This window comes from Merops nubicus, unplaced genomic scaffold, assembly GCF_000691845.1.
Source record: "Merops nubicus isolate BGI_N331 unplaced genomic scaffold, ASM69184v1 scaffold10342, whole genome shotgun sequence".
NCBI lineage: Eukaryota > Metazoa > Chordata > Aves > Coraciiformes > Meropidae > Merops > Merops nubicus.
In genome coordinates, this window is record NW_008595635.1 from 25,533 (window position 1) to 40,409 (window position 14,877).

General features: G+C 34.8%; 1 protein-coding gene across 1 annotated transcript in view; it reads right to left on the reverse strand.

Annotated features, from left to right (window-relative positions):
• Positions 1-14,877, reverse strand: part of ZNF385B (zinc finger protein 385B) — a 53,147-nt gene that overhangs the window by 18,858 nt on the left and 19,412 nt on the right. Inside the window, exon 3 of the mRNA XM_008936128.1 lies at positions 2,530-2,692. Within this exon, the coding sequence (XP_008934376.1) occupies positions 2,530-2,692 (163 nt within the window). The remainder of the gene's footprint in view (positions 1-2,529; positions 2,693-14,877) is intronic.

The following is a 14,877-nucleotide window of genomic DNA, read 5'->3' on the forward strand; positions in this document are numbered from 1 at the left end:
CCTTATGTCTTTCTAATGCAATTCTTTCAGACCTACACTACACATGCATCACTCTCAAATCTGCGTCCTGAAGGCAAACACAGTGACTGACCACTCAGCAGGCCAGGCAAAATCTCTCATGATGGACCATAAGTTAAGGCTTCTCTTCTACCCTGGTGCCAGTTTTCACTGAACTTGTGGGAGCTTAATTAAAACCTCTTCATTTCACGGTTTTTTTTTGTTTGTTTTTTTTTGGGTTTTTTTTTGTTTGTTTTTTTAACACTAGGCAATAGAGTCAAAGTTGTGAGTACAAGGCCAGAGAATGACGGAGATCAGGACAGATGATGTGATCTTAAGTGTAATTTCCTATGGAAATTGGGATAAAAAAACCCAAGACCACAAATACACACGAACTGAAACTCTTATTGTTACAAATCTTTTAAGGAAAAATAAAATATATCTATACAATTAATATTTAGTAATTATCCATTTCTCAGAGAATGAAATCAGTGATAAAATACTCAGAAAAAAATGGTGCAAGTTACTTTGCTCCAAGGCAAAAAAACACGTGCCACTGATTCCCAGAAGCAACAAAGTGATTGATCTAGCTGCAGTAAGCATTATAAGAAAGAGCTAAATATACATGAAAGAAGAGATGAACGATAGCTTCTGTAAAGGAAAGTACAGCTGAACAAAATTATGGGTTAATTTCAAGTACACAGCCTGGTAAACACCCCAATCTCCACAATGTTTCCCACTTTGTAACCAGCATTCCCTGTGCAAACAGAGGATTTGATATTCCAGGTGCAGGCTTTTGTCCTCCCTCCCAAACAACCCATTCGCAATCTTCTGTAGAGCAGTAAACAGGCTCCAAGGAGCCTCCCCTCCCAGAGAATCCCACTGTTCTCCTAATGGGAAGAAAGTGTTTAAACTAAATCACCACTGTGATTTATTTTTAATGTAGAAACTTGCAGTTGTATAATTCAACAGACACAGACAGTAATCTGCCTAATTTGTGTGGAGTAATGAATAGCATAAAACAACACACTGTCAAAACAGGGCAATATAAAAATATCAAGAGCATGTTTCCCTTGTCATTGGTTAGATTATTTTATCAAAAATTGAACGTAGAGATGTGAATGATTTTAGGTACATTGCACAGAGAAGAAAATTGAGTGAGGGACAGATCTCATAGTCTGGCAAAGGAAACATGAGACAGATTTAGACTTATGGAATGGATGATGGAGTTTGTAAAAGATGCTGAAACTTTATTTATTTGGCCCTCAGCTTTGGCCTAGGTGGAAGAGAGCATTATACAATTACATTACCACAGAAGACATTCTTAACATGCTAAATCCCCTGAAGTTTTAACTGATATCTTAAGCAGTTGTCCGAGTTCTTACAGTGTACACCTGGAGCAGTAAGCTATCTTAACCAAAGCCTTTTTTTGATATTTCAGAGAGGAAAATATTTATCAAACATTTTCAATCTCTTTCCATTCAATAGTCTACATTTTATTTAGCTCAATGGTAGTTTGCTACTGTTTTACAGTAACATGTCTTGTTTACCAGAATATGCTACTTGGATTCACAATATCTCTCTCAAACCTAAAATGTTTTTTGCTAGGTGGATCAATCCAAAATTTGGGACCTGTTGTCAGTGTTAAGGACCCAGATAATAATAATAATAATAATAATAATAATAATAATAATAGTAATAATAAGGATCACCAGTTTGGGTGATGCTGTGAAGAGAGTGGCATGACAAACAACCACGGATGTGGATTTTTTTGTCTGTTTATGTGTCAGAACGCTGTCTATGTCATGAGATGGGTGATGCTTATGGCATGAGAGTCGAGCTCAGCTTTGTTGAAGGCAATAAATGGCTACCAAGGAAGAAGCAAACTTATCAGAAGCACTCTATTAGACCAACAGTTGAGTAATGCACAGTAGTTGCCTCCTCCTCAGTAACAAGTACAGTATTTTAGACTCTCAGCTAGTTCAGGAAACTCTCCTGTTTTGTTCAGTAACACAACACTGACAGAGCAGAGACTCAAACAACTCCACTGCAATTAGTGTTATTGATCTTCCTCATGTTACTAATATGGAAAAAAAAAAAAGTAGGAAATCTTCATGCCACGAAGCTTCACTACATTTTTGTAGGTGTGTTTTCCTTTTTGAGCAATATTATCCTACTCAGAAAGGAAAAAACTTCTTACAAAGGTTTCTTGTGCTTCAGCTAAATAAACATCTCAGACTCACCCCTCCACCCACACCCATCCTTTATTATTGCCGTATGAACAACATCTATATTTTATAAAAGTAACTTTCACAAGTTTAAAAAAAAACCCTAGTCTTCAGCATTCAGGGACACCAGATGTTTCACAGATATGAAAAACCACTATCAAACCAGATCAGTTCTGTAGAAGAAAGCATAGTAAATACCTTAGAAAACACAAGTCACAGATTACTATCATGCAACCAGATTCTTTTGTACAAACACCCAAAAGGAGAACATAAAGAATGTATAGAACAAAAAGTTTTCATTGACCTGATTTGTCAGAGATGTTGGCTGTGACTGGCGTGGTGGCGCAGCTTGTGTTAGCCTTTGTGCTGTCCTTGGAAGAACCAGCTTTGGGTTTATTTTTCGTTGCCTCTAGTGCTTTGACCTTCTTGGCATGTTTACTTCCTTTGTAGTGGGCCTCGGCCTGGCTCTACAAAGGAGAACAAATCAGGCTCACTTTTTTCTGTACTTCTGTATAATACAATGGATGACAAGGCAGAAAAGTGACACTTTCAATAGTAGGCACCATATTATTCTACCAAGAAAATTTTAGTAGCTTTATACTAACAGTTTTCCTAGATATATGTTTTACATATTCAAATTATAGGATTTTAATGAATTGCACGTTTTCAGTAACTCAGAAAAAGAGGCTCTGACAAAGAGATTACATAAAGCTTTGTCACTCCTATATGTATTTCTTTGCTTCCATGCTGCGTAAAGATTTAAAGCACTATATAAATGTAAACACATCCAATTGAGAAAGATGCTACTCAATTTTCGTGTACTGTTCCCTAGTCTTTATTGCTTGTAGATAGAAAGATGAACCATGCTGTAACATAATTAAATAATCCATTTTTCCTTCTGTTTGACCTAACAGAAAAGTCTAAGTATTTTCATCATTACAGCAACAGCAATTGAAACAGGCATTAATGACATTATAACTTCACTATTAGATCAAGCAAGAAGGTTTAAAATGAAGAAACACCATACCTGTAAACTGCATTAGACCCAAGTAAAACTCAGGAAAAAAACACAGAAAACCAAGTACTTAGTAGTCTTGGCTGTTTTATGAATGACCTTGAATAACTTTCTCCCAAAGCCTAAGAAAAAGAGGAGGATTTTGCATTTTTTTTTTATTTATTTTTTTTTTTTTATTTTGCTAAAGTACTTTATATATTACATACTCTTCCTGATCTGCCCAAACAGAAGAGTAGAAATATATGAAAAATATAGTGGGATGTAATGCTTATGTCACCTTTCTCTTAAAACTGTCTCCAGACACTAGGTCAGTGTTTTTGAAGTTGCACAGCTAAAGCTAGACACAAATATGTGCCCATTTTTTCAGTGATTTTCAGTCCCCATTATTGCTCCTGACTCTACAAAACCAGCTACCATGACAAATCAGTCGACTTAGATGTAAAAACTAAGGAACTCCATGCTTAATACAAACACCAAAGCTTGGAAATTTGAGCTAATGAATATAAATGTTTTTCTTGTCCTCTTAATAAATTAATTTACCAAAAAAGGGTAAGAAAGAATTTTATAGAAAACACAGTTTATTTTCATCGTTATGCTATTCAGGAACAGCTTTACATTATTAGTATTTCCAAACATAATTTTTAAAAATTATTTTAGATGTACTACTAGGTGCCTCTATTGAAGGTTGCATATTAACTAAAAAAAAAGTTAATATTGTAATTTATTTCAAAGTAAAACACTCAGAGAAAGCATGCTTCATGTAGCCAGATGACCACACCTTGGCACCTGGCATATAAAAACATCAGTGCAAGTAAACTTCTAATATGTTCATGCAAAAATACATTCTCTCTTTTCAATTGTTTAAGACTGTTTTATTTAGTTCACTGCATCAAATGAAGCGAGGCATGAAACAAGTCACATGCTCCTTTTAAAAAGCAACTATAACACCTAAGATGGTTGAATTCCATAAACAGTGCTGCCATAATGAGGAAAATAATTTTAAGATCAGCAGAAACAGGCATTGCTATACGGTCACCTTGGAAAAGCATGTAATAGAGCTTTTATCCTGTGGTGGAGTCTAAGTGAAGAGTGGAAACAGCTGGACGAGACAAGAGAATTGACAGTGTGTTGGAGTCCTCACAAAAGTTATATGCACTTTTAAAACTGATGGAGAATGGCTGCTAAAACAGAGGAATTAAGTTCATATACACTGAAGCTTCTGAAGTGATTTTACATCCTGTGAAACATTGCTTTCCACCTTGAAAGGGCAGAAGGATAGCGTATGGGACATGTGGCTACATTTTTTTTTTTTTTTTTTCAGATGTCAGTAAGCAAGCATTCAGTAAAAAAAGGCTTCCAGGTAAGTTTTACTTTGAATTCCTTTGAAACTGAGATTTGAAAAAAACTCAAAACACTATTATATAAATAGTAGAAAGTCTACTTATCAATTACTATTCAACTATTTCTTGATTTTGAAACCTTTGAAATATTAATGTATACAAAAAAATTTAAGGATTATAAAGAAACAACTAAACAACTATACAACTACTACTACGTGCATTACTTAAAGGGACACTTGTCAACTTCTGGGCTGGACCTCTTCGGTTCTAAATGCGGTAGGGGAGCAAAGATGTGTTTGCACCCTGTTTTGTTGGTGGGCCTTGCACAGGCACAGGAGTCTCACCCTGTCTCTCTCCACCCTTTCTGTGTTTTTTTCATTTCTCTCAAGCTTTGCCGTTGCTACATGATGCACTAGAAGGATTGCTTACCAGCAGCAAAATTAAATCAATGAGTCATGCATTACAGTGTACATAAAAGTGAAGCTAAAAATTGAGGTGTATATATACCCTTTCCATTCCGATACTTTTAACTTTAAATAATAGCAAGTATAAAATTTTTCTACTCAAGCATTCTCAAGTTGATGATGTCCCTTTAAATATTTGAACTGTATGCTCCACGCATATGTGTGCTGTTGATAGGATCATATGCTGCCTGTGGCCAAAGCTATAACATAAGAGACATAGGTGCACTCAAGAGAAAGACTTAGTAAGTCAATTCCTTGATAATAAGCCTTTCTGCTGATATTTGCAATAATAATGCCTGCAATATCAGTAATAACCTACTACAGTCTTTGATTCCCTTCATTCAATCCTCCTATAGTGTACATGAGACCTGTTGAGAACAAACAAGCCCAGGCAGAATTAAAATTAAGATTTTCATAAACACAAGCAAAGCCTCATGATAATGTGGTGACTCACTTTTGGTTTAAGTTTTGTATATTTTTATTCTCAAATTCATAGATGTACATTATAAGGCCAAAAGGTAGTGCTATGACCATCTAGGTAGGACTCCTGAAAACATCAGCCTTTTCCAAAACTGAACTACTCAGTTCTTTTTCAGTTTTCCTTTGGGAAAAAAAAATTGTCTGGCCTTGATTTTAAAGTAGCTAGGAATGGAAAAACCTATCTTCAGTAAACTGTTTCTGTGCTTCACCTTGTCAGCTAGGTACATGCTATTTATTTCCACACCGCATTGGTGTAGTTTCAACTCCCACTGGCTGGATTTTGTTCAACTTTTGGTCTTTAGGCTCTTTCAACTCATCTCTGTTCTGCCAGTGGAAACACAGATACCCTTTTTCAAACATGAAGTTAGAGAAGCATTCCTTGAGATACTGACACCATGTTTCCTAGCCACATAAGCACCATTTTCTAACCCTTTCAGACAGACCTAAATTCAGAATTTGCTTATTATACAAATTGTTTGATTCGGTTGCCTTTTGGTAACTCAACTGCAACATCAGCATGGAACTGTGTGCTGTGTAAAAACATCACAAAAACCATTGGAGTTTTCTGGTATCATAGTAAGCAAAAGAAAAAAGGATGGCTGTGGGAATCTGAAGCTGGAACACAAGTTCTGAATATTACTGGCACTAAGTTTTCTGATTAATACTAACACCAATTTTATGAAATATTTTCACAATTATCACTTTAAAGACAAACATGTTTGCTCCAAGTCCCATTTAAAACTTGTTTCTGACAAATATAGCAATACAGTACAGGTTAACAGCTTTCTAATATGCCACTGAAATACTAAACAAATCTTTCAAATAAGCTATGACATAAAATTTTCATTTTTAGTTAAGAAGCTGAACATGCATTTTCATTTGTTTTATATTTACATTTTTGAAATTACACAAGGTTTAAAAGTCACATGTATAAAAGAAAGATAATTTACCAGTTTTAATATAAAACCCCAATAAAATATAAAATGCAATTAAGAGTAAATAACCAGGAATGTAATATGGATACTGAATGTACTTTTTATCATCGCTAACATTAACTGAGTACAAATAATTGATATAAATTCTGTATCATCAAAACAATATTTGAGAAAATAAAAAAACCCCATGTAACCTCAAAGAATCTCTGTACTCATGTACTCCGATGCTTTGTAAATGCATAATAACTCATTCCAGTGCATTTAATGTAGGGATGAATCAAATCTACAGCAAAATAATTTACTTATGCCACAATTCAATATTATTGGAACATTTAAATTTTTATTTTAAAAAGATTGTTAAATTTATTGCTTATATAATAAAAATTAAATGTCAGAATTGAACTTCTATTATTGTTATAAATTTTAAATTAAATGCTTGCTAGGTTAAGAAGGACACTTTTTGAAAAAAATGGAATAAGAAAATATTTCATGTGAAAGAACCCCCTACCTAAAGGGAAAATCTAATTTCCATTTGGTTCTAAAACTGATTATGGGATACTAGCTTGAGAGAGAGAGATACATATATACATTGCAATATTTTAAAATTGAATTCCCCCTAACTGTTAGAAAGTATAGAAAGGCATCAAGTACTGGACAGTAAGAACCAATGAACAGGAAAAGCTTTAAGTTGCAATAAGTATGACATTACATACCAGAAAGCAAAAAAACCCCTCGTACTGACAGACCAAATTCCACAAAAGTGTTTTTGCATTTGCTTGGCATCACTTTTTGATCAATAGTATGCATATTGTAAGACACTAAACATATGTCTAAGTCTTTAGAAGTTCATGGCTTAGGGAAAAGATGTATTTTGTATTCAGTTGCAAAAAAAATTTAAATTAATTTTAAAATTAATAATTTTAAAAACCAACTTTCTTCAATCCTTTTTCAAATTTCTAAACCCAAATTGGTGGGAGGACACCCACCCTCTCTTTAAGCAATTTACATTTTTAGTTTCATTCACAGTCTTTAAGTGGTAATTAAACTACAACCAATTAAACCTTATGACATTTTTTAAGGAAGCCTTCTATGCTATAAGGACTAATGACTTGCTTGTAAGAAATGACAAGTTTTTCCTCTCAAAAATATTTTGAGACATACAAATGATCTAAATGTTACATATTATTTAAAATTGGAAGTTAATTGGTATTTTCAACTCCAAATAAATAATTTTTAAATATAAGCATCAGGATGTTAAACTGTGAGACCACATACAATATGTTAGCCTTAAGTATTAGGCTGCATCTAATAAAAAAATAACAATGTAAAACATCTACATGCAAATATGTTTTCCAAAAGAAATGCTAATATTCATTAGTATATTATAGGTCATAAAATAACCTCAGCAGCTTTACTTTGGATAACTTAAATATGTGTGTGTGTACATATAGATAAAAACAGAGAGATTACCAGGAAACATACAGATGATACAGATTAATTGATAGTGGTATTACCTTTAAGAAACCTCTGAAATTTAAGTAAGATTGCAGTACAAAAGATTACAGAAAATTATCCCTGTCAGGAGCAATGACTAACAGTATATTTGAAATAAGCACTATTGATTTTGACATTTCACAAGTGATGGAGTTTTAGGATCTTTTTGGTATATGAATGACTAATTAACTTAATTTATTTCTACATGAAGAGATGAAATATTAACCTGCCAGATCCCTTCGATGACAACCTGATGCATGGTTTGACTAAATCCAGTGGTTCAGTGTATATGTGTGTGAGATCAAGAGTTTTTTTCGGGTTTCTTCAGTTTCAGCTGAAGTAGCCCCTTCAGTAGGTCTTCATAGAAATAAGACCATCAACACTTAAACTGAAGGCTTCAATCTGCTACCACAAACTGAAGGCTTCAATCTGCTACCACATTTATGCAGTTTGACAATTAGCTTATCAAAGTAACTATCTGTAGAGCAGCATGATATCAGGAAGCAGAAATACAGAAACAAAGAGAGACTGAAGTCTCCATGTGTGGAGCCCAGGGTCATGCCTTAGGCTCTGCAATGCCAGGTGAACACCATAGCTAAACAGAACTGAATGCTGTGCCTTGTACATCCTCTTTCTTCTCTCTCTCTATTGCACTCTTTTAAAGCAAGGATTCCACCCTGGAAGTCTTCTCAACAGCAGTTTAATCTCAAACGCTGTATTCAAATTGCTGTATGCAATTGTCATCTCCAATGAAAAAAAATTTGTTGAAAATACCACAAAAGCTTCTGCCAATAACAGTTCCATCACATAGACAATTTACAACTGGAAGATTTAACAGATGTGTAATAAACCTGAAATGTTCTATTCTGCTCTGGAATATCCATAGCAATAAATTCTTCCTGAATACCATAAAAAGTTTTACATAATTTTAAGCTAAAAAAAAAAAAGCTATCGAGTCCTAAATATAGTCAAAACATACACTGTAGAAAGACCACATCTCAACACTTGTGTACTTACCCACTCTTGTACATCAAGCTGATTGCAATTCCATGGGGCATATCATTCATACAGTATTTCCTGAGTATATAATTATTTCAGAATACTTACAACATCCTCATAATATTCAGATCTTTGTCCTACATTACCAATAGCTTGAATTACCTGAGCATATTTTTAAATCAGTAGAGTTTGTGTCTGAAAGATATAAATAAGGTCTGTGTAGCGCTGGAAGGTAAGTAATAGTATTCTTGTAAAAACAGGGATCTAAGCTATGACTTCCTGGTGACTATAGAATTCCATTATAACTACATAGTCTTAAGTACAAAAAAAAAAAAAAAAAAAAATTGTTTTTGCAGGTGATGATTTTACTAGGGAAGCAGCCAGGCTAACCATAACTACCTTGCATTAGGCAGTAAGGAGTCGTCGTCTAATGAAGCGTGTGCAGTGTCCCTGTGAGCGCTCTCCTGGCATGGCTGCAGTGGCAGTGGGCTTATTAAAGAGGGCAGCTAACTGTGCAAGATTGGAGGAGCACAGAGGTATTTCTGTCCATAACATACTTTTGTTTTAATTCACAGGTCCTAAACTATAATGCTCCCTTTCTTAAAAGAGTAAGAGGTCCATCAAATGTTTTACCTGTTAGAACCATATTGTAGTAGCATTCATATTTATATGAGAATATAAATTAAGAAGAATTTAGACTAGAATCATATATTTAATAAAAATTACATGAAGTGATAAATTAGGAAGTGGTGTTGAAAAATTTAGTTTTATCTCATTTTATATTAATAACAGATGTAATTGAAGAAATCTGTAAAACTGAAGTGTTCATACATTTGTTATACCAAAGCTATGCCATATTTTTCCAATTCTGTTCTCAATATATTTCTAAAACCTAAGTGCTCTTAATAGCAAAGTACATTACTATTGAAAAGGACATAGCAAAAATCAAAAAGCTGTGAAAATCAGCCATGTCATAAGAAGTCAACTCACATTTTAAATATCTAACAAAACTTAGTTAAAAGCTCTGTTAAATAGCTGTTATTTGAACATAATTTTCAGCATGTTATAGCCCTGTACCCTATAATCATGCAATATTTCTGTCATGTTGGAGCTAACAACTTTCATCATTTTGTCAGTTCTGTCTACGAAACAGAAAATTACCTTCACAAGTTCCTGAGATTTATGCTTTTAATTACCTCCTATCTGCTTCACTACCCTCCATACCCAAAGAACCAATATAGTCTTATTTATAGGGAAAATTTTAAACATTTAACAAAAGACAATGACAGTTCTGCAGATTTTTATTTGATGTTATTGATTATTTTGTGTGTGACCATTTTGACAGCATGAGTGATTCATTCAAAATTGCAAAGTTAACATTTGGTAATACTTGCCTAAACTTCAAGAATTTACCTTGTGGCTTTTTAAAAAGATAACTATCATCACATCATTTTTATTTGCTATAAATGCATTCAACAATAAGATGACCGTCAGCATTTCTTAATCCCCAGCTGTTAAATCTGCTTTTTCTGATCTGCCTACAAGGTGTACACCAAAAAGCATTCCTGACTGATGGCCATTACTCATAGAGCAACACACTGCACAAACACAAGTTTATTTCAGCCAAATGATATCCTATCAACAAGATGGTACCTACCAGACTGTACCACAGCCAAAGACCTTCCTACAAGAAACAGAAAGTGCTCAGAGGGAAGTAGATACTTTTAGATGTAATCAGCAGATGACAAACTCTGTTTTAAAAATAAAAGCAACCCATCAAACAAAAAATTAACAAAACGTCATGTGGACTGCTGGCATAATACATTTATGAGTTTGGAATACAGAGAGGTCTGGCTGCTGAGGAAAAAGACTGGATTAGAACTGACATTATTGTTTAGTGACCAAGCCCCCAAAAAATATGCAGAGTATCAATAAAAGTAAGCAGGAAGAAGAGCAGAGAGAGTTACTCAAACATAAGTTGATGATTTGTAGATACGGAGAAAAAAGAAATCTTGCAGATGCCAAACAAGTATCATTGCAACCACAACTCACTTTTCTCTTGTGGCTGCAAGTTACAGTGTCAGATGCTATAGCAGAACATAATAGACATCTTGGGGGTGGTCTGGCCAAAGCTCCACAGCTGCTGGAGGGACTTTCTGTCACACAGCAGCTGCAGGAGATGCTGGAGATTCATCTGGTGGCCAGAAGGAATAACGAAGAATGAGCCAAGAGCAGGCAGAGAAGGATTCCATGTGGGATAGAAAACAGCCATTTTCCCCCTTGCCCTATTGCTACTGTGCCCTTTTATGGGTACTGTAAGGATTCAGCAAACTCAAGTTGCTTTTTTTTTCTGCTTGAATGTCTATAGTACTAATAAATATCAACAAACCAGACCTATGTAAATAATATGAAAACTTATTTAGCAAAGCTTATCTATAGTCCACATAGATACACCATGGGTTTGGAAGGAATCCCAGAATACTTAAATGAAAACCAATATATTAATTCAAAGGCTAGACTAGATCTTTTTCAGCATGTCTTCCTTCCTTAATAGAATATAGTTATGTCCTTTGCTCTGATGACCTTTAAGCAAGTGTAAAATCTGACTCACTATTACAATCTGTTCCACGAAGAGTATTCTTCCTCTTCTGTTACATTTACTACCACCAGAGACCATGCAATTGAGATATTTCTTATTTTTTTTAGCTGGATTATAACACAAGACTATAGCTCATATTGGAACTCATAGTGTTTCATCATCGTGTAGAAATTAAAAGATAAAATTGTGTTAACGGGTATTGTAATGAAAAGATGGAAACATCTATGTTTATTGTAATATACTGGAGCAAATACAACTGTAACTGTAATGGACGCTGTTGCTTTTTTTTTAAAAAAAGAAAAAGTTAAAAAAGTATATTCTGCAGAACAGAATAAAGTTTAAGCAGGCTAGAGTAAGTATCTTACTGACTATTCTGACTAATCATTCTCATCAGCTACATACCCTTATAATGCTGTCCTTTCTAAATTGAGATTTCCAACTTAATTCAACAGCAGCTGACTCCTGGTATTTACTGTAATTAAAAATTAGTTCAGGAAAAAGACCTTTCTCTATACTTGCCCCACTTTTTTTGCCACATCACTTCCTTTGAATTGTTGAGAGCTCTAATAACTTTTCAATTTTCTGTTATCATAATCTTGAGGTCAATTAACTTTCTCCTATTTCTTTTAGTGCTTTCTCTTCACTAAATCAAGGTTCCTACACCCTCACACCCCACTCTCCCTCCTACCTGCCCCCCCCCAAAAAAAAGAAAAATAAAAAGGAAAAAAAAAATATAGAAAGCAAACCTAACAGGGAATAGGGGCTCAGTTCTAGAAATAGGAATCCAGTATAATTTGGGATGTCCTCAGGTGTCCTGCCTGACCTCCAGCTGCAGGTCTTCTGTCAGATCTACCATCCTCGTGTGGATGTCCCAGGTATTCCAGATGCTCAACATGACAGTTAGGTTTAGGCAGCCAGTCCCACTCTAAGTACGAGCTAAAGAATCTTAACCAGATCATGCAAAAAGTGTTGCTGAAGCAGTATCAGTTACCACTGTTGTTGGGTCAATACTACTATTACATATAAAATTCACATTCAAAGACCTCAAAGTTCAGGCTATTAAAACAACTGTAGTTTGGTGTTAGTTCACAGATATGGCATTTTATTTTCCTGTTTCTCAAGACTTTGGATATCTCTTCTACACTACAGTTTCTCCTGGAGTCAACAGAGCTTGAAGGGGTTCTCAAACAGTTTCTGCCAGAACTTACTCACAGAAAAACAAAAATTCCAAACTGACCAAACTGCAGCTAATGAATTTTAGAAAATGACAGAGTATGATGTTGACAGTCTATGAGTATGAGACAAAACTCATAATTTCTTTTTTGGAAGAGGATAAACAGATTAGGCTAAAACTAGACTGAACTTAGAGCTTGTACACAGATGTTTTCTTCATGTAGTACTTTAAATAATTGTTTTAAACGTACAGGAGACTGGGAGATCCTGAAGAATTCAGTTAGGAAACCCTCTGTTCATATCATAATATGGTAGCAGACAAATAGCATCATCCTAGAAATTTTTACTTTTCAAAATACAGAAAACCTCACTTCAACATTAGATAGGCATACCTCCACATTGAAGACAGCCTATTTTGAAATTTCCTTCCATCCCTCATATCACACTTTCTCTTCCTGCAGATAGCTGCAGATCCCTGCCTTTGAATCTAATGCCAGATCACTCTCACCAAAGCTAAATCTACAGATACATTAGTAGAATGGAAACACCTGCAATTTACAGTATTATTTTAGCAGGAGGTTTGACAACTACAAATTGACTAGTTAGAAATTTTTGGTCTACTGATCCAGATCAGGGGGTGTTCACAGTGTGAAGAAAAGACTGCAGGCAAGGAAACCCATTTTCTTCTCACAGATGAATATCCACTGGTCTGTATGTTACTCATGCAATAAAGTACTACTAGAATCAGGTCAGAACCTTCAAACACCATGTAACTGAAATTCATTTAGGTGAACAAAGGTAAGAAAACTACTTAATAGCTTACTTCTGTCATTTTCTTTTAATGTGCTTGCATAATTTATGTCAAAGGAAGTTCAAAGGAACAAAATGCCCATCAACAGGAAGGAGCACGTGAGCCTTGCAGAACTAGAAGAAACTGCAAGTATCAAGTCACTGTACTACAAATCTCATTCTGCAATGTGCTATGCTCAAGATTTAATGCAGGTTATCACAGTTTGACGCCATCTAAAGGCATCAAATGCATTCTTTTGAATGTTAAATGGTGAAACTGATTCACTGAAAGACAGTTACAAGGTTCACAAATATCTGATTCCTTTTCCCCAGTCTGCAAACACAGGACAGATTGTAAAAGACCTTTCCACCTCCTAAGCATAATTTCCCACTATAAAGGGAAAAAAAACCCCAAACAAACCAATCAAAACAAACCATCAAACCAAAACAAAAACCCAAGCAAAGAATTCAGATTTTTATTCCTGTGAAGGAGCTTTTAACAACTTAAGAAATAACTATCAGAGTCTGCAGAGTTTAGCTGAAAGGCCGTTCGCATTGCCTCAGTGAATGTATGACAGTGAAAATTATAGGGGGGTGGGTAGTGAAAATAATATCTGAATAAAATAAGAACTCACTCACAGAAAAAAAAAAAAAAGGCAACGCACTCAGATAAATAACTCTTAAGGTCAAAGGACTGAACCTGGAAGAAAGATTTAAAATTTTATGTAAGCTTCCCAGGAGAAGCTGAATAATGCAATGACAGTTTAGACAGCTTTTATAACACAAGTGCTATACTATGAAAACTCATTCTCCAAATATTCCTGTATGTTGTGTTTATGAAACATTTGCAAAACTTAAATTTATATTTCAAGTATTTTCTGGTATTAATAGCACTACTAAAATCTCAGTGCTTTCTAAAATCAGCTTTCCAGGTTGTCTGTGAAAGTCCTGGTAAAGCATACTGCATTTTATCATTAATGGTAGCACAATCACGATGCTTCATCTTTTCTTACAACCACCTATTGCAAATGGATGATGAGGTCTTCTAGTAACTAGAACTGAGCATATTGATCACATTTAGAGAGAAAGGAGTGGAACACTGTAGGAATACACCTGCCCCAGAAGAAGAAATGAGACTATAATCTGTCATGCTTTTATGATTGCCACTATTGAAAGCAGAATATGATATGCATTTTTTGTTCTACCCTGTAAGTCAGTGTAGATAGGAAAAACGGCTCCATTGGCAGACATACAAAATGATATAATTTTTGAGCCACTAAGTTGTGAGTCAATCCATCTGCCTGAAGTGCTACTTGTCCATCTGTCAATGTCAGTGCAGATGAAGTGAGTGACTCCTCTAGGGA